The 23,686-nt window shown below is 46.5% G+C and overlaps 1 protein-coding gene across 1 annotated transcript in view; it reads right to left on the bottom strand.

The window, feature by feature from the left end:
* Positions 1-20,526, bottom strand: part of LOC145356167 (scavenger receptor class B member 1-like) — a 72,063-nt gene extending 51,537 nt beyond the window's left edge. Inside the window, exon 1 of the mRNA XM_080208776.1 lies at positions 20,407-20,526. Within this exon, the coding sequence (XP_080064902.1) occupies positions 20,407-20,526 (120 nt within the window). The remainder of the gene's footprint in view (positions 1-20,406) is intronic.
* Positions 20,527-23,686: the final 3,160 nt, after the last annotated feature.

Raw genomic sequence — 23,686 nt, 5'->3', positions numbered from 1 at the left:
GATCTCTGGGTCAACGTATCGCCTGGATCTCTGGGTCAACGTACCGCCTGGATCTCTGGGTCAACGTACCGCCTGGGTCTCTGGGTCAATGTACCGCTGGGATCAGTGGGATCTCTGGGTCAATGTATCGCTGGGATCGGTGGGATCTCTGGGTCATTATGTACCACTGGGATTGGTGGGATCACTGGGTCAATGTATCACTGGGATCGGTGGGATCACTGGGTCAACGTATCACTGGGATCGGTGGGATCACTGGGTCAACGTATCACTGGGATCGGTGGGATCACTGGGTCAACGTATCACTGGGATCGGTGGGATCTCTGGGTCAACGTACCACTGGGATCGGTGGGATCTCTGGGTCAACGTACCACTGGGATTGGTGGGATCTCTGGGTCAATGTATCGCCTGGATCTCTGGGTCAACGTACCACTGGGATCAGTGGGATCTCTGGGTCAATGTATCGCCTGGATCTCTGGGTCAATGTATCGCCTGGATCTCTGGGTCAATGTACCGCTGGGATCAGTGGGATCTCTGGGTCACTGTATCGCTGGGATCTCTGGGTCATTATGTATCGCTGGGATCGGTGGGATCTCTGGGTCATTATGTATCGCTGGGATCGGTGGGATCTCTGGGTCATTATGTATCACTGGGATCGGTGGGATCTCTGGGTCAATGTACCACTGGGATGGGTGGGATCACTGGGTCAATGTACCACTGGGATGGGTGGGATCACTGGGTCAATGTACCACTGGGATGGGTGGGATCACTGGGTCAATGTATCACTGGGATCGGTGCTGGGTCCCTTGCTGTTTGTCGTTAATGATTTAGATGTGAATGTCAGAGGTATGATTGGTATGTTTGTAGGTGACACAAAAATTGGCGGTGTGGTGAATAGTGCAGAGAAGAGCCTTAGATTACAGGATGATATAGATGGGCAGAACAGTAGCAAATAGGATTTAACCCTGAGGTGTGAGGTGATGTAATTTGAAAGAATTAACAAGGCCAGGGATACACAATGGAGAGTTGGGTGTGAGGACAGAGGACCGGAGGGAGCTTGGGGTTCATGTCCATCAATCCCTAAAGTCTGCAAGACAGGTGGACAAGGTGGTTAGGAAGGGATATAGGATATTTCCTTTATTAGCTGAGGCAGAGATAAAAGAGCAGAGTGGTTATGATGGAGCAGTATAAACACTCAGTAGGCCACAGCAGGAGGCTGTGTGTGGTTTTAGTCTCCACATGGAAGGGAGGATGTGATCGCACTGGAGGGGGTGCAGAGGAGGTTCACCAGGATGTTGCTGAGCTGGAGAGTTCCAGCTATGAAGAGAGGCAGGTTAGACTGGGGTGGTTTTCCTTGGAGGAACAGACAGGGCTGGATGCAGCAGGGGCTGGGGAATTTGTACAAAGTTATGAGGGACACAGATAGGGCAGATAGGAAGAGAGATTAATAACTAGGGGGCAGAGATTATAGGTCAGGGGCAGAAGAATTAGAGAGGATTTGTGGAAAAACATTTCCACCCAGAGAGGAGTGGGAGTCTGGGATTCACTGCCTGAAAGGGTGGTGGAAGCAGGAACCCTCACAACATTTAAGAAGCATTTAGATAAACACTTGAAACATCATACAGTGCTGGAAAACAGAATTGGAATGGACAGGTGCTGATGGCTGGTGCAGAACTGATAAGCCAAAGAGCCTCTCTCCAAAGAAACAAAGAAAAGCACAGGAACAGGAAGAGGCCCTTCAGCCCCTCCAAATCTGTGCTGATCATGATGCCTGAATTAAATTTAAAAAAACCTCTGCCCTTACACAGTCCATATCCCTCTATTCCCTCCCTATTCATGTCCCCATCCAGATGCCTCTGAAATGTTGCTAATGTGCCTGCTTCCACCCCCTCCTCTGGCAGCGCGTTCCAGGCACCCCCCACTCTCTGTGTGAAAAACTTCCCCTGCACATCTCCCTTAAACTTTCCCCTCTCACCTTGAACCTGTGCCCCCTTGTAATTGACATTTCCACCCTGGGAAAAACCCTCTGACTATCCACACTGTGCCTCTCATAATTTTGCTGACCTCTGTCAGGTCTCCCCTCAGTCTCCATCTTTCCAGTGAAAACAATCCTAGTTTATCCAACCTCTCCTCATAGCCAACACTCTCGAGACCAGGCAACATCCTGGTGAACCTTCTTTGCACTCTCTCCAAAGCTTCCACAACCTTCTGGTAATGTGGTGACCAGTACTGCACGCAATGCTCCAAATGCGGTCTAACCAAGGTTTCATACAGCTGTCATGTGATTTCCCAACTCCTGTACTCAATGCCCCAGCTGATGAAGGCACCATCTGCCTTCTTAATCACTTTGGCTACCTGTGTTGTCACTTTTAGGGAACTGTGGACCTTCATGCCCAGATCCCTCTGTATGTTAATGTTCCTAAGATTTTACAGTATAATTCACACATAAATTTAATCCTCCAAAGTGTATCACATCGCATTTGTCCACATTAAACTTTATCTGTCATTTCTGTGCCCAATTCTATAGTCTATCTCTATCCTGTTGTGTCCACTGACAATCCCTGGCACTATCAGCAACTCCACCAATCTCCGTGTCATCCACAAACTTACTAATCAGACCGTTTCCCCAACTCTCCCGATTGTATGGGTCCCATTACTGAGTACAAGGCTGGTTTCGATATTAATGACATGTTTAGCATCTCATCAACAAGTCCCTAGCAATCGCATCTTGCCAGGTGAGCTTCTCAGTTTGAGAATCACAGCTAGCTTCCACCAGCCTCGCCAGGGGAATCAGAGGCCAATGACTCCCCTCCCCCCCGGGTGGCCAGGGGCAGAGTTGGGCAGTACCCATCGGGCACCATTCAGCCCCGTTTTCTCCTTCATTCAGCATTTGGAATTCCTTCTGTAAGATTGTTCCCCATGAATCGATGGGGGAGACTCTCGGCTCTGGCCAAATGGAGGAGGGAGTGCTGCTGGTGCTCTGAATCGGGAGTCAGGGCTAAACTGGGAAATACACCAACATCAAACGCATCACAATTCTCCTGCCCCCACCCCACCAGCCTCGATCCAGTTCCCACTTCATTGACATGCTGAGAACGCAGACTCAGAGAGTCACGGAGGTTTACCGCACGGAAACTGGCTCTTCAGCCCATCATGTTCGCGCCGTCCAGTTTTTACCACTAAGCTAATCCCAATTGCAAGCATTTGGCCCATCGTACCCATGTAATGGTTTAAACGCTTTTTCAAAGACAAAATTGTACCCGCCTCTACTACTGCCTCTGGCAGCTTGTTCCAGACACTCACCACCCTCTGGGTGAAAAAATTGCCCCTCTGGACACTTTTGTATCTCTCCCCTCTCACCTTAAACCTATGCCCTCTAGATTTAGACTCCCCTATCTTTGGGAAAGGATATTGACTATCTATGTTCCTCATTATTTTATAGACCTCTATAAGGTCATCCCTCAGCCATTAACGGTCCGGGGAAAGAAATCCCAGTCTATTCAGCCTCTCCTTATAACTCAATCCATCAAGTCCCAGTAGCATCCTAGTAAATCTTTTCTGCACTCTTTCTAGTTTAATAATATCCTTTCTATAATAGGGTGACCAGAATTGCACACAGTATTCCAAGTGTGGCCTTACCAATGTCTTGTACAACTTCAACAAGACGTCCCAACTCCTGTATTCAACGTTCTGACCAATGAAACCAAACATGCTGAATGCCTTCTTCACCACTCTGTCCACCTGTGACTCCACTTTCAAGGAGCTATGAATGTGTACCCCTAGATCTCTTTGTTCTGTAACTCTCCCCAGTGTCCTACCATTAACTGAGTAAGTCCTGCCCTGGTTCAATCGACCAAAATGCATCACCTCACATTTGTTTAAATTAAACTCCATCTGCCATTCGTCAGCCCACTGGCCCAACTGATCAAGATCCTGTTACAATTGGAGATAACTTTCTTCACTGTCCACTATGCCACCAATCTTGGTGTCATCTGCAAACTTACTAACCATGCCTCCTATATTTTCATGTAATTTCTCATGTAATCTTCATGTCATTACTGGGTTTGAGGTCAAATGTTTTGGCCTCCTGGTATGATGTCAACAGCAACCGCCCCCCCCCACCTCCCCACTCCCCAGCCCAACTTGTCCACGCCGCCCTTCTTTTTTTAAAATCCCTAATCTAATTCTGCCATTCATCAGCCCACTGGCCCAATTGATCAAGATCCCCTTGCAATTGGAGATAACTTTCTTCACTGTCCAGAAAGTCCTCATTGCTGGGTGGCCCCTTCAGCCTTGGGAAACCATGCAGATCAGAATTAGCATCCTAATAGTCACGGGTGAGGTGCCTGAAGATTGGAGAGTGGCAAATGTTGTGCCTTTGTTTAAAAAGAGCTGCAGGGAAAAGCCTGGGAACTACAGGCCAGTGAACCTCACACCTGTGGTGGGTAAATTGTTGGAAGGTATTTTTGAGAGACAGGATCTACAGGCATTTAGAGACACAAGGACTGATTAGGGACAGTCAGCATGGCTTTGTGAGTGGAAAATCATGTCTCATAAATTTAATTCAGTTTTTTGAAGGGGTAACCAAGAAGGTAGATGAGGGCAGTGCAGTTGATGTTGTCTACAGGGACTTTAGCAAGGCCTTTGACAAGGTACCGCATGGTAGGTTGTTGCGTAAAGTTAATTTCACGGGATCCAGGGTGAGGTATCTAAATGGATACAAAATTGGCTTCTGTCAGTTGTAGAGAGTTGTTTTTCAAGCTGGAGGCCTGTGACCAGCGGTGTGCTGGGATCAGTGCTGGGCCCACTGTTATTTGTCATTTATATTAATGATTTGGATGAGAATATAGGAGGCATGGTTAGTAAGTTTGCAGATGACACTAAGATTGGTGGCATAGTGGACAGTGAAGAAAGTTATCTCCAATTGCAACAGGATCTTGATCAATTGGGTCAGTGGGCTGATGAATGGCAGATGGAGTTTAATTTAGATAAATGTGAGGTGATGTATTTTGGTAGATTGAAGTAAACCTTTGCTGCACTCCCTCGAAAGCAAGAACATCCTTCCTCAGAAAAGGAGACCAAATCTGCACACAATACTCTAGGTGTGGCCTCACCAAGGCCCTGTATAATTGCAGCTACACATCCCTGCTTCTGTACTCAAAACCTCTCACAATGAAGGCCAACATGCCATTTGCCTTCTTTACTGCCTGCTGCACCTGCACGTTTACCTTCAGTGACTGGGGCACAAGGACACCCAGGTCCCTCTGCACACTCCCCTCTCCCTATACCGGTTGGTCACCGGTATAGTGCCAGAAGATTGGAAGTTAGCGAATGTTGTCCCATTGTTTAAGAAGGGGAACAGAGACTTCCCCGGGAATTATAGACCGGTGAGTCTTACTTCTGTTGTGGGTAAGGTTTTAGAAAAAATTATTAGGGATAGGATTTATAGTTATCTGGAGAGTAATGAAATGATTAGAGATAGTCAGCATGGTTTTGTGGAGGGTAGGTTGTGCCTTACTAACCTTATTGAGTTTTTTGAGAAAGTGACCAAAGAGGTGGATGGGGGTAAGGCAGTTGACGTGTGTATTTGGACTTTAGTAAGGCGTTTGATAAGGTTCACCATGGAAGCCTTCTGCAGAAATTGCAGATGTATGGGATTGAGGGTGATTTAGGAAATTGGATTAGGAATTGGCTGGCGGATAGGAGACAGAGGGTAGTGGTTGATGGTAAGTATTCGACATGGAGTTCAGTTATGAGTGGTGTGCCTCAGGGATCTGTTTTGGGGCCACTGCTGTTTGTAATTTTTATAAATGATCTGGATGAGGGTATAGCTGGGTGGATTAGTAAATTTGCTGATGACACCAAAGTTGGAGGTGTGGTAGATAGTGAGGAAGGGTGTCTTAGTCTACAGGGAGACTTGGTCAAGTTGCAGAGCTGGGCCGAGAAGTGGAGGATGGAGTTTAATGCGGAAAAGTGTGAGGTAATTCACTTTGGCAGGAATAATGGATGTGTAGAGTATAGGGCTAACGGTAGGACTCTGAATAGTGTGGATGAACAGAGGGATCTAGGTGTATGTGTAGATAGATCCCTGAAAGTTGGGAATCAAGTAGATAGGGTTGTTAGGAAGGCATACGGTGTCTTGGCGTTTATTGATAGGGGGATTGAATTTAAGAGCCGCAGCGTCATGTTGCAACTGTACAAAACTCTGGTGCGTCTGCACTTGGAGTACTGTGTGCAGTTCTGGTCCCCACATTATAGGAAGGATGTGGAGGCTTTGGAGAGGGTGCAGAGGAGGTTTACCAGGATGTTGCCTGGTATGGAGGGGAGGTCCTATGAGGAGAGGCTGAGGGATTTGAGTTTGTTTTCGTTAGAAAGGCGGCGGCTAAGAGGGGATCTTATTGAAACATATAAGATGATTAGAGGTTTAGATAGGGTGGACAGTGATAGCCTTTTTCCTCGGATGGAGAAAGCTAGCACGAGGGGGCATAGCTTTAAATTAAGGGGTGGTAGTTATAGGACAGATGTCAGGGGTAGGTTCTTTACCCAGAGGGTGGTGAGGGATTGGAAAGCCCTGCCTGCTGCAGTTGTAAATGCGCCTAGTTTGGGGGCGTTTAAGAGATCCGTGGATAGGTTTATGGATGGAAAGGGTTTGGTTTAGGTTAGAGGGTCATTGTTTTTTAACTGGTCGACGCAACATCGTGGGCCGAAGGGCCTGTTCTGCGCTGTAATGTTCTATGTTCTATGTTCTAATTTACACCCAGTCAGGGAGTAATCTACCTTCTTGTTTTTGCTTCCATAGTGAATAACGTCACACTTATCCAAATTATACCATATCTGCCATTGGTTTGCCCACCCACCCAACCTGTCCAAATTATTCTAAAGGATCTCTACATCCTCGTCACAGTTTATTCTCCCACCCAACTTGGGATCATTGCAACCTTTGAGATGTTACATTTTGTTCTCCCATCCATATCAGTAATATATATTGTGAATAGCTGGGGTCCCAGCACCGATCCCTGTGTCACCCCACTAGTTACTGCCGGCCAATTAGAAAATCACTCATTAATTCCGACTCTTTGTTTCCTCTCTGCCAATCAGTTTTCTAACCATCTCAATACACTTCCCCCAATCCCACGCGCTTTAATCTTACACAAGAATCTCTTGTGCGGGACTTTGTCAAACGCTTTCTGAACATCCAAATATACCACATCGACTGGCTCATCCTTGTCAACTCTACTGGTTAATCTCCAAAGAATTCCAACAGATTTATCCAGCATGATTTCCCCTTTATAAATCCATGCTGACTCTGTCTGATCCTGCCACTGCTTTCTAAATGCTCTGCTATAAAGTCCTTGATAATGGATTTGAGAATTTTCCCTACTGCCGATGTTAAGCTTACTGGTCTATAATTCCCTGTTTTCTCTCTACCTCCCTTTTTGAATATTGGAGTGAGATTCGCTACCCTCCAATCTGCAGAGACTGTTCCAGAGTCTATAGAATCCTGGAAGATAACCACCAATGCATCCACTATTTCTAGAGCTATTTTCCTTAAGTACTCTGGAATGTAGATTATCAGGCCCTGGGGATTTATCCACCTTCAATCTCATCAATTTCCCCAGCACCATTTCTCTGCTAATATTGATCTCCCTCAGTTCTTGCCTCTCACCTAAATCTTGCATTCTCCAACATTTCTGGAATCTGATTTGTGTCGTCTTTTGTGAAGACAGAATCAAAGTATGTATTCAGAGGGAGGACAACTTGGAAGAATCATGTAATGAGACACTGTAGGTAGAGCTCAGAAATGGGAAGGGGGAAGTCACTATACAAAGAACAAAACAGCCCGGGAAACAGGCCCTTCGCCAACGAGCCTGCGCCGCCATTTTAACATTATGAGTCCCCCCTCCACCCATGACCCTTGTCTATGCTTATGGCATTCCACATTGAGGGAAGACTAATTTAGGGACAATTTATTACACCAATCAGCCTAAGAGCACATCTTTGGGGTGTGGGAGGAAACCGGAGCACCTGGAGAAAACCCACACAAGCATGGGGAGGATGTGCAAACTCCCACAGACACCAGCCCAAATCCATGTGTCTGCACAGCAATCAGTGATAGTCACTGAGCTGTTGTGTTGCCCAGCATCTGGTCCAGTTTAAGCACACACTAACGACATGAAGTACTAGGCTATTCTTGAAACAACCAAGAGCAGCCCTCGTACGACCCACCGCGTGTATGCCCCTCATTGGACAACAAGGCAGACAGAAGCACCTGTGGATTAAAAGAGAAAAACATCAGTCCTTCCATACCAGGCAGCATCCTGGTAAACCTCCTCTGCACTCTCTCCAGGGTCTCCACGTAGTAAGGCGACCAGAACTGGATGCAGTACTCCAAATGCGGCCTAACCAACGTTCTGTACAACTGCAACATTAGACTCCAGCTCTTGTACTCTATACCCCTTCCTATAAAGGCTATGGGCCTTTATAGGAAGCGGCTTGATGTCAGTGCCAATAAAAGACTATGAGGGAGGGCGGGGGGGAGCTACAGGCCTTCTGACAGCTCACGGGAGATTGAGGAACAGATATGTAAGCAGATTCTGGACAGATTAGAAATAATAGTATTTTTGTAGTGGGAGACTTTAATTTTCCTCATTTTGACTGGAAATCCCTCAGGGCTGGGGTTCTGGATAGTGAGGAAATTTGTTAAATGTGTCCAGGAAGGCTTTTTGGAACAATATGTGGATAGCCCGACTAGAGAGAGGGCTTTACTGGACCTAGTACTGGGGAATGAGCCCGGTCAGGTCAAAGTTTCAGTAGGGGAACATATGGCAAATAATGACGCAATTCCGTAACCTTTTGGACACTGATGGGAAAGGACGAGTGTTTGGGGTTAAGGTACTAAATTGGGGGAAGAACACTACAGAACATAGAACACTACAGCACAAACAGGCCCTTCGGCCCACAAGTTGCACCGATCACATCTATACCTACCAAGCCATAGTACTATCTGTAACCCCCAATCCCATTAGATCCCATATACTCATCCAGAAGTCTTTTAAAAGACCCCAGCGAGTTCGCCTCTACCACCACCGACGGCAGCCGATTCCACTCACTCACCACCCTCTGAGTGAAAAACTTACCCCTGACATCTCCCCTGTACCTGCTTCCCAGCACCATTGTTTGCTGGAGCTGAGAGAGAGAGAGCTAAGATTTTACCTGTTAAAAACCTGTTTAAAATAAGTTTAAAGCACTTGACTCTTTGTAGAACTGTTTAAAGCATTTATTTATTGTATTTACTGCTTTAAGAATTCTGAGGGTGTGGTGAAAAGGCAGTTGTGGACCAGCCTGCTTTAAATCAGCGCCAGGTTTAAAAGGAGGCCTGGTGTAGACAGCGGGCAGCGGAGTGAGTGGGAAGCAGAGTGAGCTAATAGGGCTTAATATCAAAAAGGGCTTGAGGGAAAAAAGGCCAGGTGAGTTTGTTTGAAAAAAAAAACAAGGAAAAAAATTTTTTCCCCATAAAAAATTACAGTGAATAATGGAGGGGCATGTGATGTGTGGTTTCTGTATGATGTGGGAACTGGCAGACCCCAGGGTCCTTCCCAGTGACCATGTCTGCAGTAAGTGCAGGTTGCTGGAGGAGCTCCAGCTCAAGGTAGATGAGCTGGCCTCTGAGCTACAGACACTGAGGCTCATCAGGGGGAGAGAGGGTGCCCCTAGACTGGCTAAATCTAAGGGTCAGGGACAAAAGGGGACTGCTGGGAGGAGGAGGAAGGGGGGTGAGGAGCGGAGGCCTCAGCCTCTTAATCTGCATAACAGGTTTGAGGTTCTTGCTTCCAGTCTGGAAGAGGACGAGGCAGGTGAGGTTGGTGAGCAAACTGCACACAGTACAGTGATGCAGCAGGACATAGGCAAAGAGAAGGGGAAAAGGAACGTAGTAGTGATTGGAGATAGTGGGGTGAAGAGTATTGACACTGTCCTTTGTCACAATGACAAAGTGCACAGAAGGGTGTGTTGTCTGCCTGGTGCTCGGGTACAGGATGTCGCAGCTGGGCTGCAGAGGAACCTGGAGTGGGAGGGTGAGAACCCGGTCGTTGTGGTACATGTGGGTGCCGGCGACGTAGGCAAAGTGCGGACTGAGGATCTGGGGAGGGAATATGAGAAGCTGGGAATGGAATTAAAAAGTAGAACCGACAAGGTGGTCGTCTCTGGGCTACTGCCTGAACTGAGTGCAGACGGGCGTAGGGTTGACAGGATAAAGGAAGTGAATGGGTGGCTCAGGGATTGGTGTGGGAGGAATGGGTTTGAATTTATGGGGCATTGGCACCAGTATTGGGGTAGGTGGGACTTGTTCGGGCAGGATGGGGTTGGTCTGAATCGTGCTGGGACCAGAGTGTTGGCGAATCGAGTAAAGAGGACTGTAGACAGGGCTTTAAACTAATTGGGGGGGGGGGAGGGTGCGAGGGTAGGTGACGCTACGAGGTCTAAAGTTAAGGATAGGGTACAGGTAAGGGAAGAGGCCAAGGATGTCCCAATTGGTGGCGTTACGGCAAATAGGGTCCAGGTGAAGGCTGGGATGAAGGCACTTTATCTGAATGCACGAAGCATTCGGAATAAAGTGGATGAGTTGGTGGTGCAGATCGACACAAATGGATATGATCTGGTGGCCATTACAGAGACGTGGCTGCAAGGTGACAGGGACTGGGAGATGAATGTACAGGGCTATCAAGTGTTTAGGAAGGATAGGCAGGAGGAAAGAGGGGGTGGCGTAGCTCTGCTGATTAAGGATAGTATCAAGGTGGTAGCAAGGGATGATATCGGAGCCAAAGAGCAGAACGTGGAATCGTTGTGGGTGGAGATTAGGAACAGCAAAGGGAGGAAGACGCTGGTGGGTGTCGTCTATAGGCCCCCGAATAATGATCTGGAGGTGGGGCGGGCTGTTAACACGCAAATAAGTGCGGCGTGCAGGAATGGGACGGCCGTAGTTATGGGAGATTTCAATCTGCATATTGATTGGTCGACCCATGTTGGACGAGGTGGGCTCGAGGAGGAGTTCTTGGAATGCTGCCGGGATAATTTCCTTGAACAGTGTGTGTTGGAGCCGACGAGGGAGCGAGCTATCTTGGATCTGGTGCTATGTAATGAGGCGGGTAGAATTAGGGACCTTGCGGTGAAGGATCCTCTTGGAGAGAGTGATCATTGTATGGTGGAGTTTCTGTTGCAGATGGAGGAGGAGAAAGTGGGTTCCCGGACGCGTGTCCTTTGTTTGAATAGAGGGGAGTACGGTAGGATGAGAGAAGAATTGGCGAATGTGGACTGGGGGAGTGCGTTGGAAGGTAGGTCTGCTGAGGAGCAGTGGAGGATCTTTAAGGAGATCTTTCTTGGTGCTCAGCAGAAATTTATTCCGATGGTTAAAAAGGACAGTAGGAAGAGAGGTAATAAGCCGTGGATAACGAAGGAGGTGAAGGAAAGTGTTAAATTAAAAGCGGAGGAATTTAGAGTAGCTAAGAGCAGTGGGCGAGAAGAGGATTGGGAAAGGTTTAAATGTCAACAAAGATTGACAAAGAAGTTGATAAAGGAGGGTAGGAGAAGCTATGAGGCTGGGCTAGCACTTAATATAAAAAAGGATAGCAAGAGTTTTTATAAATATATAAAAAGGAAGAGGCTGGCTAGGGTGAACGTTGGTCCTTTAGAGGATGAGAAAGGGGAGCTAGTGGTAGGGGAAGGGGATATGGCTAAGGTCTTGAATAACTTTTTTGTTTCTGTCTTCACGGAGGAGGACGTGAATAATTTGCCGGGTGTTAGCGATGGAAAGGTGGTAGGAATGGAGGGTCTTAATGACATTACTGTTACTAGAGAGGTGGTGCTCGACAGACTGGAGGGGCTGATTGTGGACAAGTCCCCAGGACCGGATGGAATGCATCCGAGGGTTCTGAAAGAAATGGCGGAGGTGATAGTGGATGCCTTGGTGGTTATTTTCCAGACGTCGCTGGATTCCGGGGAAGTGCCGGAAGATTGGAAAACAGCTAATGTTACGCCGTTGTTTAAGAAGGGTGCCAGGCAAAAGGCGGGGAATTATAGGCCGGTTAGTTTAACGTCTGTGGTAGGTAAAATGTTAGAATCCGTCATTAAGGAGGAAATTGCGAGGCATCTTGAAGGGAATTGCTTGATAGGGCGGACGCAACACGGTTTCATTAAAGGGAAGTCGTGTCTGACAAATTTACTGGAGTTCTATGAGGATGTGTCTAGGGCAGTGGATAGAGGAGAGCCGGTGGATGTGGTCTTTCTGGATTTTCAGAAGGCGTTTGACAAGGTACCTCACAAGAGGTTATTGCAGAAGGTCAGGAGGCATGGAGTTGGGGGTAGGGTGTTAGCGTGGATAGAGGATTGGTTGTCAAATAGGAGGCAGAGAGTGGGGGTCAATGGGTGCTATTCGGATTGGCGGTTGGTGACTAGTGGGGTGCCCCAGGGGTCAGTGCTGGGGCCTCAGCTATTTACCATTTATATAGATGATCTGGAGGAGGGAACCGAGTGTAGGGTGTCGAAATTTGCTGATGACACCAAGATTGGGGGAAAGGCAAATTGTGCGGAGGGTGTGGAGAGTCTGCAGAAGGATCTAGATAGGCTGGGCGAATGGGCCAGGAAATGGCAAATGGAATTTAATGTTGGCAAGTGTGAGGTGGTCCACTTTGGTAGGAAGAATGGTAGGAAGGACTATTACTTACGTGGCGAAAAACTGCAGCAGGCGACGGTGCAGAGGGACCTCGGGGTCCTTGTGCATGAGTCGCAAAAACCCAGCTTGCAGGTGCAGCAGGTGGTCAGGAAGGCGAATGGGATGCTGGCCTTCATAGCGAGGGGGATTGAATATAAAAGTAGGGAGGTCTTGCTGCAGCTGTATAGGGCATTGGTGAGGCCGCAGCTGGAGTACTGTGTGCAGTTTTGGGCGCCGCACCTGCGCAAGGATATTTTGGCCCTGGAGGGAGTGCAGAGGAGGTTTACTAGGCTGATTCCGGAGTTGAGGGGATTGAGCTATGAGGAGAGGCTGAATAAACTAGGCTTGTACTCGTTAGAGTTTAGAAGAATGAGGGGAGATCTCATTGAGACATATAAGATGATGAATGGGATGGATAGGATAGAGGTGGAGAGACTCTTCCCGCTCAAAAAAGACAGTAGGACTAGGGGGCACAGCCTCAAGATAAAGGGGAGGCGGTTTAGAACGGAGTTGAGGAGGAACTTCTTCACTCAAAGGGTGGTGAATCTCTGGAATTCTCTGCCCGTTGAAGTGGTGGAGGCTGCCTCGCTAAATATTTTTAAGACGCGGGTTGATGGGTTCTTGATAAGAGAGGGGATTAAGGGTTATGGGGAGAGGGCCGGAAAGTGGAACTGAGCCACAACAGATCAGCCATGATCTTATTGAATGGCGGGGCAGGCTCGAAGGGCTAGATGGCCTACTCCTGCTCCTATTTCTTATGTTCTTATGTTCTTATGTTCTAAACCTGTGTCCTCTCGTAGCGACCATTTCAGCCCTGGGAAATAGCCTCCGAGAATCCACCCTATTTATTCCTCTCAACATTTTATAAACCTCTATCAGGTCGCCTCTCAACCTTCGTCTCTCCAGGGAGAAGAGTCCCAGCTCCCTCAACCTATCTTCATAAGGCATGCCTCCCAATCCAGGCAACATCCTTGTAAATCTCCTCTGCACCCTCTCAATAGCTTCCACATCCTTCCTGTAGTGAGGCGACCAGAACTGCGCACAGTACTCCAAGTGGGGTCTGGAGTACTGGAGAAGGATAAGGACAACTGGATTAGGAAGGATTTGGATGCTGTTGTTTGAGGGTAAATCCACATCTGGCATGAGGGGTTCTTTTCAGGAGCAGTTGATTGGAGTGCAGGACAGGTGTGTGTAAAAAGGAAGGCGGGATTCAGGAACTGTGGATGACCAGGGAAATTGTGAGTCTAGTCAAAAAGAAAAGGATCCAGACATGAGGTCGAAGCAATTAAAAACATGAAGCATTTGAAGAATACAGGGAAAGTAAAAACAGCTCAAATAGGGAGTTAGGATGGTAAGAAATGGTCACAAAATATCCTTGGCAGACAGAATTAAGGAGAATCCCAAGGTATTTTATACATATATTAGGAACAAGAGGGGTAGCTAGGGAAAAGGTTGGTTTATTCAAGGAAAAAGGAGGGAAATTATGTGTAGGACTAAAGGAAGTGGGTGAGATCCTTACTGAGTACTTTGCATCGATATTCACAAAGGAGAGGGACACGTGGATTGATGGTGTCTTGGAGAGGTGTTAAACCCCCTAGAACAAGTCATCATTACAAGGAAGGAAGTATTAGGTGAATTAAAAAGCGCTAAGGAAGACAAATCCCCAGGGACAGATGGCATCTATCCCAGATTACTGAGGGAGATAAGTGATGAAATTGCTGAGCCTCTAACAGAAATCTTTGTTTCCTCATTGGCCATTGGGGAGGTCCCAGAGGATTGGAGGATAGCCAATGCTGTCGCGTTATTTAAGAAGGGTAGCAAGGATAACCCGGGTAATTGTAGGCCAAAGAGCTTGATGTCAGTGCCAATTAAATTGTTGGAGAAGATTCTTAGGGATAGAATCTATACACATTTGGAACTGAATGGTCTTGTTAGTGACAGACAGTGTGGCTTTGTATGAGGGAGGGCATATCTTACTAATTTAATTGGATTTTTTGAAGAGGTGACAAAAATGATTGACGAGGGAATGATAGAACATAGAACATTACAGCGCAGTACAGGCCCTTTGGCCCTCGATGTTGCACCGACCAGTGGAACCAATCGAATGACCCTCTAACCTGAACTATTCCAATGTTATCCATATGCCTATCCACTGACCATTTGAACGTCCTTAAAGTTGGCGAGTCCACAACTGCTGCAGGCAGGGCATTCCACACCCTTACTACCCTCTGAGTAAAGAACCTACCTCTGACATCTGTCCTATAACTACCACCCCTTAATTTAAAGCTATGTCCCCTCATGTTAGCCATCACCATCCGAGGAAAAAGGCTCTCACTGTCCACCCTATCTAATCCTCTGATCATCTTGTATGCCTCAATCAGGTCACCTCGTAACCTCCTTCTCTCCAATGAAAATAACCTCAAGTCCCTCAGCCTTTCCTCATAAGACCTTCCCACCATACCAGGCAACATCCCGGTAAACCTCCTCTGCACCCTTTCCAATGCCTCCACATCTTTCTTATAATGCGGCGACCAGACCTGTACGCAATACTCCAAGTGCGGCCACACCAGAGTTTTGTACAGTTGTAACATGACCTCACGGCTCCGAAATTCAAATCATCTACCAATAAAAGCTAACACACCGTACGCCTTCTTAACAACCTTATCAACCTGGGTGCCAACTTTCAGGGAGCTATGCACATGTACACTGAGATCTCTCTGCTCATCAACACTACTAAGAGTCCTTCCATTAACCCTATATTCTGTACTCCTGTTATTCTTACCAAAGTGAATCACCTCAACTTTTCCGTATTAAACTCCATCTGCCACCTCTCGGCCCAGCTCTGCAGTTTATCTATGTCCCTCTGCAAATTGTTACATCCATTCTCACTGTCTACAGTTCCTCCAACTTTGGATGTTGCCTACATAGAACATAGAACATTACAGCGCAGAACAGGCCCTTCGGCCCACGATGTTGCGCCGACCAATTAAGAAAAAGCAATGACCCTCTAACCTAAACCAATCCCTTTCCATCCATAAACCTATCCACGGATCTCTTAAACGCCCTAAAACTCGGCGCATCTACAACTGCAGCAGGCAGGGCATTCCAATCCCCCACCACCCTCTGGGTAAAGAACCTACCCCGACATCCGTCCTATAACTACCTCCCCCTTAATTTAAAGCTATGTCCCCTCGTGCTAGCTTTCTCCATCCGAGGAAAAAGGCTATCACTGTCCACCCTATCTAAACCTCTAATCATCTTATATGTTTCAATAAGATCCCCTCTTAGCCGCCTTCTTTCTAACGAAAACAACCCCAAATCCCTCAGTCTCTCCTCATAGGACCTTCCCTCCATACCAGGCAACATCCTGGTAAACCTCCTCTGCACCCTCTCCAATGCCTCCACATCCTTCCTATAATGTGGGGACCAGAACTGTACACAATACTCCAAGTGCGGCCGCACCAGAGTTTTGTACAGTTGCAACATGACGCTGCGGCTCTTAAATTCAATCCCCCTACCAATAAACGCCAAGACACCGTATGCCTTCCTAACAACCTTATCAACTTGATTTCCAACCTTCAGGGATCTATGCACATATACATCTAGATCCCTCTGTTCGTCAACACTATTCGGAGTCCTACTGTTAGCCCTATACTCTACACATCTGTTATTCCTGCCAAAGTGAATTACCTCACACTTTTCTGCATTAAACGCCATCCGCCACTTCTCGGCCCAGCTCTGCAACCTGTCCAAGTCTCTCTGTAAACTATGATACCCCTCATCACTATCTACCACACCTCCGACTTTGGTGTCATCAGCAAATTTACTGATCCATCCTTCTATACCCTCATCCAGATCATTTATAAAAATTACAAACAGCAGTGGCCCCAAAACAGATCCCTGAGGCACACCACTTGAAACCGAACTCCATGACGAATACTTACCATCAACCACCACTCTCTGTCTCCTATCTGCTAGCCAATTCCTGATCCAATTAACTAAATCACCCTCAATCCCATACATCTGCAATTTCTGCAGATGCCTTCCATGGTGAACCTTATCAAATGCCTTACTAAAATCCATATATACCACGTCAACTGCCTTACTCCCATCCACCTCTTTGGTCACTTTTTCAAAAAACTCAATAAGGTTAGTAAGGCACGACCTACCCTTCACAAAACCATGCTGACTATCTCCAATCAATTCATTACTCTCTAAATAACTATAAATCCTATCCCTAATAATTTTTTCTAATACTTTGCCCACAACAGAAGTAAGACTCACCGGTCTATAATTCCCGGGGAAGTCTCTATTCCCCTTCTTAAACAATGGGACAACATTCGCTATCCTCTAATCTTCTGGCACTATACCTGTGACCAACGACAACCTGAAGATCAGAGCCAGAGGCTCTGCAATCGCCTCTCTTGCCTCCCAGAGAATCCTAGGGTAAATCCCGTCCGGCCCAGGGGACTTATCTATTTTCAAACCCTCAAGAATATCTAGCACGTCCTCCTTATCAACTGCAATACTGTCCAGTTTACAACCCTGTAACCCAGTGTTCTCCACAACTACATTTACGTCTCCCTGCGTGAATACCGAAGAGAAATATTTGTTCAGTGCCTCTCTAATCTCTTCCGGTTCCACGCATAACTTCCCACTGCTGTCTCTAACTGGCCCTAATCTTGCCCTAACCAATCTTCTATTCTTAACATATCTAAAGAAAGCCTTAGGATTCTCCTTAATCCTATCAGCCAAAGTCTTCTCGTGTCCTGTTTTAGCTCTTCTTAACTCACTCTTTAGCTCCCTCCTGGCTAATCTATAGCTTTCTAGTGGACTACCTGAGCCCTCAAGCCTCATCTTGACATAAGCCTCCTTGTTCCTTTTAACCAGCGAATCAACTTTTTTAGTGCACCACGGTTCCCTAGCTCGACCATTTCCTCCTTGCCTGACAGGGACATACTTATCAAGGACTCGCAGTAGCTGCTCCTTGAATAAACTCCACATTTCGGATGTTCCAAGCCCCTGTAGTCTCCTAGTCCAACCTATGCTTCCTAATTCTCTCCTAATAGCCTCATAATTACCCTTCCCTCAGCTATAACTACTGCCCCGAGGTTCATGCCTATCCCTTTCCATCACTAAGGTGAACGTAACCGAATTGTGGTCACTATCACCAAAATGCACACCAACTTCCAAGTCTAGCACCTGGTCTGGCTCATTTCCCAGCACCAAATCCAATATAGCCTCACCTCTAGTTGGCCTATCTACATACTGAGTCAAAAAACCTTCCTGCACGCTTTGTGTAAAAACTGACCCCTCTAACGAGCTAGAGCTATAGCTATTCCAATCAATATTAGTAAAGTTAAAGTCTCCCATAACAATTACCCTATTACTTTCACTCTTGTCCAGGATCGTCTCTGCACTCCTTTTCTCTACCTCTCTAGAACTTTTAGGAGGTCTATAAAAGACTCCCAGCAGGGTGACCTCTCCTCTCCTATTTCTAATCTCAGCCCATACTACCTCAACAGACAAGTCCTGATCAAACTTCCTCTCTGACACTGTGATACAGTCCTTGACTAATAATGCTACCCCTCCCCCCCTTCTACCTCCTTCTCTACTCCGACTAAAGCATTTGAACCCCGGGACCTGCAACAACCATTCCTGCCCCTGCTCTATCCATGTCTCTGAAATGGCCACAACAAAGTTCCAGGTACTGATCCGCGCTGCAAGTTCATCCACCTTATTGCGAATACTCCTCGCATTAAAGTATACGCATTTCAACCCCTGCCCCGCTCCACCCCCATGATGCCGTGCATTGCAGTCCTCATCTATTACCCCCTCACTTTCATCCCTGCTACTCAGGATCCCCCCCCCCTCTGAATCAGTTTAAACCCCCCTGCATAGCCTTTGCAAATTTTCCCCCCAAGATATTGGTTCCCCTCTGATTCAGGTGTAGACCATCACTCTTGTAGAGGTCCCACCTTCCCCAGAATGAGCCCCAATTGCTCAAGAACCTGAACCCCTCCCTCCTGCACCATCCCCTCAGCCACGAGTTCAAACTTTCCCTCTCTCTGTTCTTCTCTAAACTATCCCGTGGCACAGGCAAGAGTCCCGAGATAACCACTCTGTTTGATTTGGCCCCAAGTTTCCACCCCAACTCCATAAATTTCCGTTTAATATCCCCTTCTCTTATCCTCCCTATGTCATGTGTCTCCACATGAACTATGACTTGGGGCTGACTCCCCTCTCCCTTGAGGGTCTTAAACACCCGCTCTGAGACATCCTGTACCCCAACCCCTGGGAGGCAACACGCCAGCCCTGAGTCCCTTCCATTACTGTTGACTCTCCTATCTGTCCCCCTAACTACGGAGTCCCCAATCACCAGGCCCAATCTTTTACTTCCCCTACCCACCTGAGCCTTCACAGCAGGCTCACCTCCAGACACCTGCTCCCTTTGGCTATCTCCAGTTGATTCTTCCTCAACTGTAGCCTCCAGGACAGAAAACTTATTTTGGAGGGGAACAGCCCTGGGGGATTGTCTCCCCGATTGCTTCTTACCCCTCTTCCTGGCAGTTACCCAAGACTCATTTTTAGGAGTGACTATCTCTTTGTAACTCCTATCAACGTCTGCCTCAATCTCCTGAATTATCCGGAGTTTCTCCAATTCCAGCTCCAGATTGTCAGAGAATACAGCAGGATATAGATAGGCTGGAAAATTGGATGGAGAAATAGAACATAGAACATAACAGCGCAGAACAGGCCCTTCGGCCCACGATGTTGCGCCGACCAGTTAAAAAACAATGACCCACTAACCTAAACCAATCCCTTTTCGTCCATAAACCTATCCATGGATCTCTTAAACGCCCCCAAACTAGGCGCATTTAGAATGGCAGATAGAATTTAATCTGGACAAATGCAGGTAAGATTATGGAGAACCCTAAGGTGTTCTACAAATATGTGAAGAGTAAAAGGATGAGAAGTGAAGGAACAAGGCTGATAAAATATGAAGGTGGGAAAGTTTGTACAGAACCGGTAGAAATAGCAGAGGTGCCTAATGAATACTTTACCTCGGTATTCATGGTGGAAAAAGATCTGGGTGGTTGTACTGCAGGCTTGCAGTGGACTGAAGAGACAGAGTATGTGGACATTAAGAAAGAGGATGTGTTGGAAATTTTGAATAGCATCAAGATAGATAAGTCGCCGGGACCGGATGGGATGTAACCCAGGTTACTGTGGGAGGCGAGGGAAGAGATTGCAGAGCCTCTGGCGATGATCTTTGCATTGTCGATGGAGACGGGAAAGATTCCGGAGGATTGGAGGATTGCGGGTGTGGTTCCTATATTCAAGAAAGGGAACAGGGATAGCCCGGGAAATTACTGACCGGTGAGTCTAACATCAGTGGTTGGTAAGTTGATGGAGAGGATCCTGAGGGACAGCATTTGTGAACATTTAGAGAAGTTTAGTATGATCAGAAATAGTCAGCACGCTTTGTCAAATCAATCGATTACAATCAGGAACATTAGTTTTTCTCTCTCTGAAATCTGACAAATATAAACAGTAAAGAACAGTTTGAGATTGTTGAATTGCTGCAGGTAGTTTGAATGCACACTGAAAGTGGTAATAAAGTAAAAGTTATTGCTGGAAATCTCGCCAGTATTAGTAACCTGTTCAGTTTGTGATTCAGACGCTAGATTCCCGAAGTTTACCTGAATAACCTGATCCCGGATAATGATGGGTCCAGTCAGGAACAGGAGCAGACCCAGGCCAGCTGCCAGGATCCCGGCTACAAGCAGCAGGAGAGTCCGGTGTCCCCTCGAAAGCCCCATCCCTCCAGCTCTCAGTGCGGGCTGACTGATCAAATCCCAGCAGCGAGAGGCTCCGGAGAGACAACCTCTGGCCAGTCACACCCTCCCCAGGTTATAAAGATAAAGGCCATGTAAACAGATCTGTGAATAACATGAAATCCAAATATCACCAGAGAACCAAACTGAACACAAAAAAGACGACAGAGAACATTCTGAAGAACAAAAGGGTTTGAGAAGAAAACGCGATTAAATGAATGGTGAAGGTTAAAACTCATTAAAGTATTGGAGAAGAATGAAAGGAAAGAAATCTTTGTGTAGAGGCGCAGGGCAGCAGTGAGAAACTGTATCAATATTTTCATCAATAACTTAGTTTAAAAAAGATCAGATAGGATTCTTATTTTTACTGTCACTTCCTTTAGGGTGGCAGGGGGTGGGGGGCATGGGGAGTGGGAGTGGGGGGGGGGGGGGTGGAGTTCTGATTTTGGAAAAGCTAAAATTAAAGAGGAAGTATTTAAAAATTGCAGCACTCAAAGTTGAAATCCCCTCTCACTCTTCTAAACTCCAATCAATACAATCCTAGTCTCTCCTCATATGACAGACCTGCTGTCCCAGGAATCAGCCTGGTAAACCTTCGCTGTGCTCCCTCTATAGCGAGGACATCCTTTCTCAGTTAAGGAGACCAAAAGTGCACACAATACTCCAGGTGTGACTTCACCAAGACTCAGTATAATTGCAGCAAGACAGACCGAAAGACTGTGTGGGTGGGTGGGTGTGGGGGGGGCGGATTCTCCAGTCCTGTCTGATGATCCACAGGAATCCTAATGCCCAACAGAATGGGATATTGGCCAAAATTCAGAATTCCTGATGGACATCAAGACAATGGGAATTCACTGGCCCCATAACTCGTTCTACCAAATAAATCTGTTGAACTTTCACCTGGTGTTATGAGACTTCTTACTGGCCCGTAGCAAGCTAACTCATATGCAAACCCACTAACTGTAGCACTATTGGTGACTTTGGTGGTCCACTCACTGACCCCCACCCACAATACACTCAACCACCCCCTCCCAGTGGGAGCTGCACCGGGTGGGCTTTGACGCAGGTAATCACCGCGTGGGCCTGGTGTACAGGACTCTGAGTGCCCAGGGGAGCACCACCAATACCTCAGCAAAGAGGGACCTCCTCTCCCCTTAATACCCAAATAACGGGTCACCTCCACCCTACCAGATAATGCAGGCACAAGGGTTACAATATCCACCCCCCTCACCTGCACTGATGTACTGGCCTGGTGCTTTGGAACCTAAGGGGAGTAAAGGAGGAATACCCACTGGTCATTATCCCCTCTACCAGTGCCAGGCTCCAGAGAGAGGCTCCCTCGAGGGTCTGGGGGATCAGGCTGGCTCATATGTGATCATATGGGCAACATGTTGATCTCACTACTCTCTCCTGGGATGGGGTCTTGTGGCTGGACTGGCCCTCCCAACCTTGGCAGACATGAAGATCTCTCCTGGCAAAGTGATTTCCGGCTGCCCTGTGATTAGCATCTGCATTCCTGTCTGTGGGCCATTAAAAATCCAAAGTGGCTGGGTCACTTTAATCCCCTTGCCTCCCCCACACGAATCTAAGTCATTGCAGCCTTCCATTCAGCAGCCGAGATCTCCCTTCCTCTCTGTCAGAAGCTGTGATGATATTGTGCTATTAATATGTTTAAGGGGGGACTGCTTTAAGGAGCAGTGTTTTGTTATGAGCAGTCAGCTTGTCTGCATGGAATACAGCAGATGCTGAGAAAGCAGGATAATTACTCATTTTAGCCAGCTAAATGTTTATTTAGCAGAAAGCTCTAGGGGGTGTTCTTTGATTAAAGTAATAATGTGAATTAGGTATACAGGGGCAGAGTCATGTGATATTAGAAATGGGAGGAGCTAAGCTTGAAGCAGAAAAGAGTTTCATTTACATTTTAAATAAAACAGCAGTTGCTGCCTGAAGTTGTTGTTTCAATCTTTGGTTTTATAGTCTGTATAGATTCATTATCCCAGCAGTTCATTTGGAATAATGGTAGTTTCATCATACAGTTTCCCTTCACGTCATTGTCCTTTCTTTTGTCTGTAGTAGTAAAATACTTCTGTTCCTCAATCCCATCTTGAGATCACATATGACTGCTGATTGGTGTATATTGTCTCTCTCGGAGTTGATGGTCTGTTATTGACAGTCATGTAGTTTATGCTCAGTTAGTTTCCACAACTCAGAAACAGGTTACAAATCAGTCAATGTTTCTTGCATCTATCTCCATATCTGCTCTCTTTCCTTATTCACATCATCACCCAGTAGTTTGTTCTCCTTCCTTGTCTTCACCAGTTTCATGTTTCACTCATCAGCCTCCAGTCATGTCTTCATTAACTGAGATTTGTAACTATCTGCCTTCCCTTTGTATGTTTGATGAAGACTTTAGGCTGCTGCATCTCAGACCGAGTAAACGTCAACTTTGAGTGGATAAAATCTATATGGATGTTCCTTAAATCAGAACAATATTTTTATACATCATGTGCAGTTACCATGGTACTTCCCAGTTTGTTCCCACATATTATTCTGTGTGATTGTAAAAACTCTTTCAGGCAATTTGATTTTTCTCCATAAGTTCCCTCAGTAATTATCCCAATTTTGGATTACTTTTGTATTGTCCCATCTAATTCAAGGAATGTCACATTCAGAATCATCTGGATTATTTATTCACTCTGAGTTACAACAAACTACCAGTGCTCTTCCTTCTGCTTTTCTTCCTCATCAAAATACTCTTTCAGAATATTAACATAGCACACTCTGCGAGTCTCCCTTCTATCTGTTGTTCTTATCAAATAATTCACTTTTTAATTTGATAAGAGTCACAAAATCCTGCTTTTAAAGGGTCACCTACCACTGGTAATGATACAAATTATCCCCATTAACACAACTACAAGTTTTTGATTTCTTATCCATTTCTTTTCTCATCACATTCTGTGCCACTTTTAAATGTTATCCAGTCAACTCACCAGCCTCAATTCATCTTTCCTGAAAATTTGACTAACAGTCCAGCAATATAGCCTCAAGACTCTGTCTCAGCAATTTCCCCTTGACCAATTTAATTGGTCCCCTTACCTCATGACCAAACATCAGTTGGAATGGATGAATTTTGTGACTCGTTAGG

This window comes from Carcharhinus amblyrhynchos, chromosome 20 (assembly GCF_965287045.1).
Source record: "Carcharhinus amblyrhynchos chromosome 20, sCarAmb.v2.hapA, whole genome shotgun sequence".
NCBI lineage: Eukaryota > Metazoa > Chordata > Chondrichthyes > Carcharhiniformes > Carcharhinidae > Carcharhinus > Carcharhinus amblyrhynchos.
Note: the sequence above shows the minus strand (reverse complement) of the source record. Positions and strands in the feature narration are given on the sequence as shown.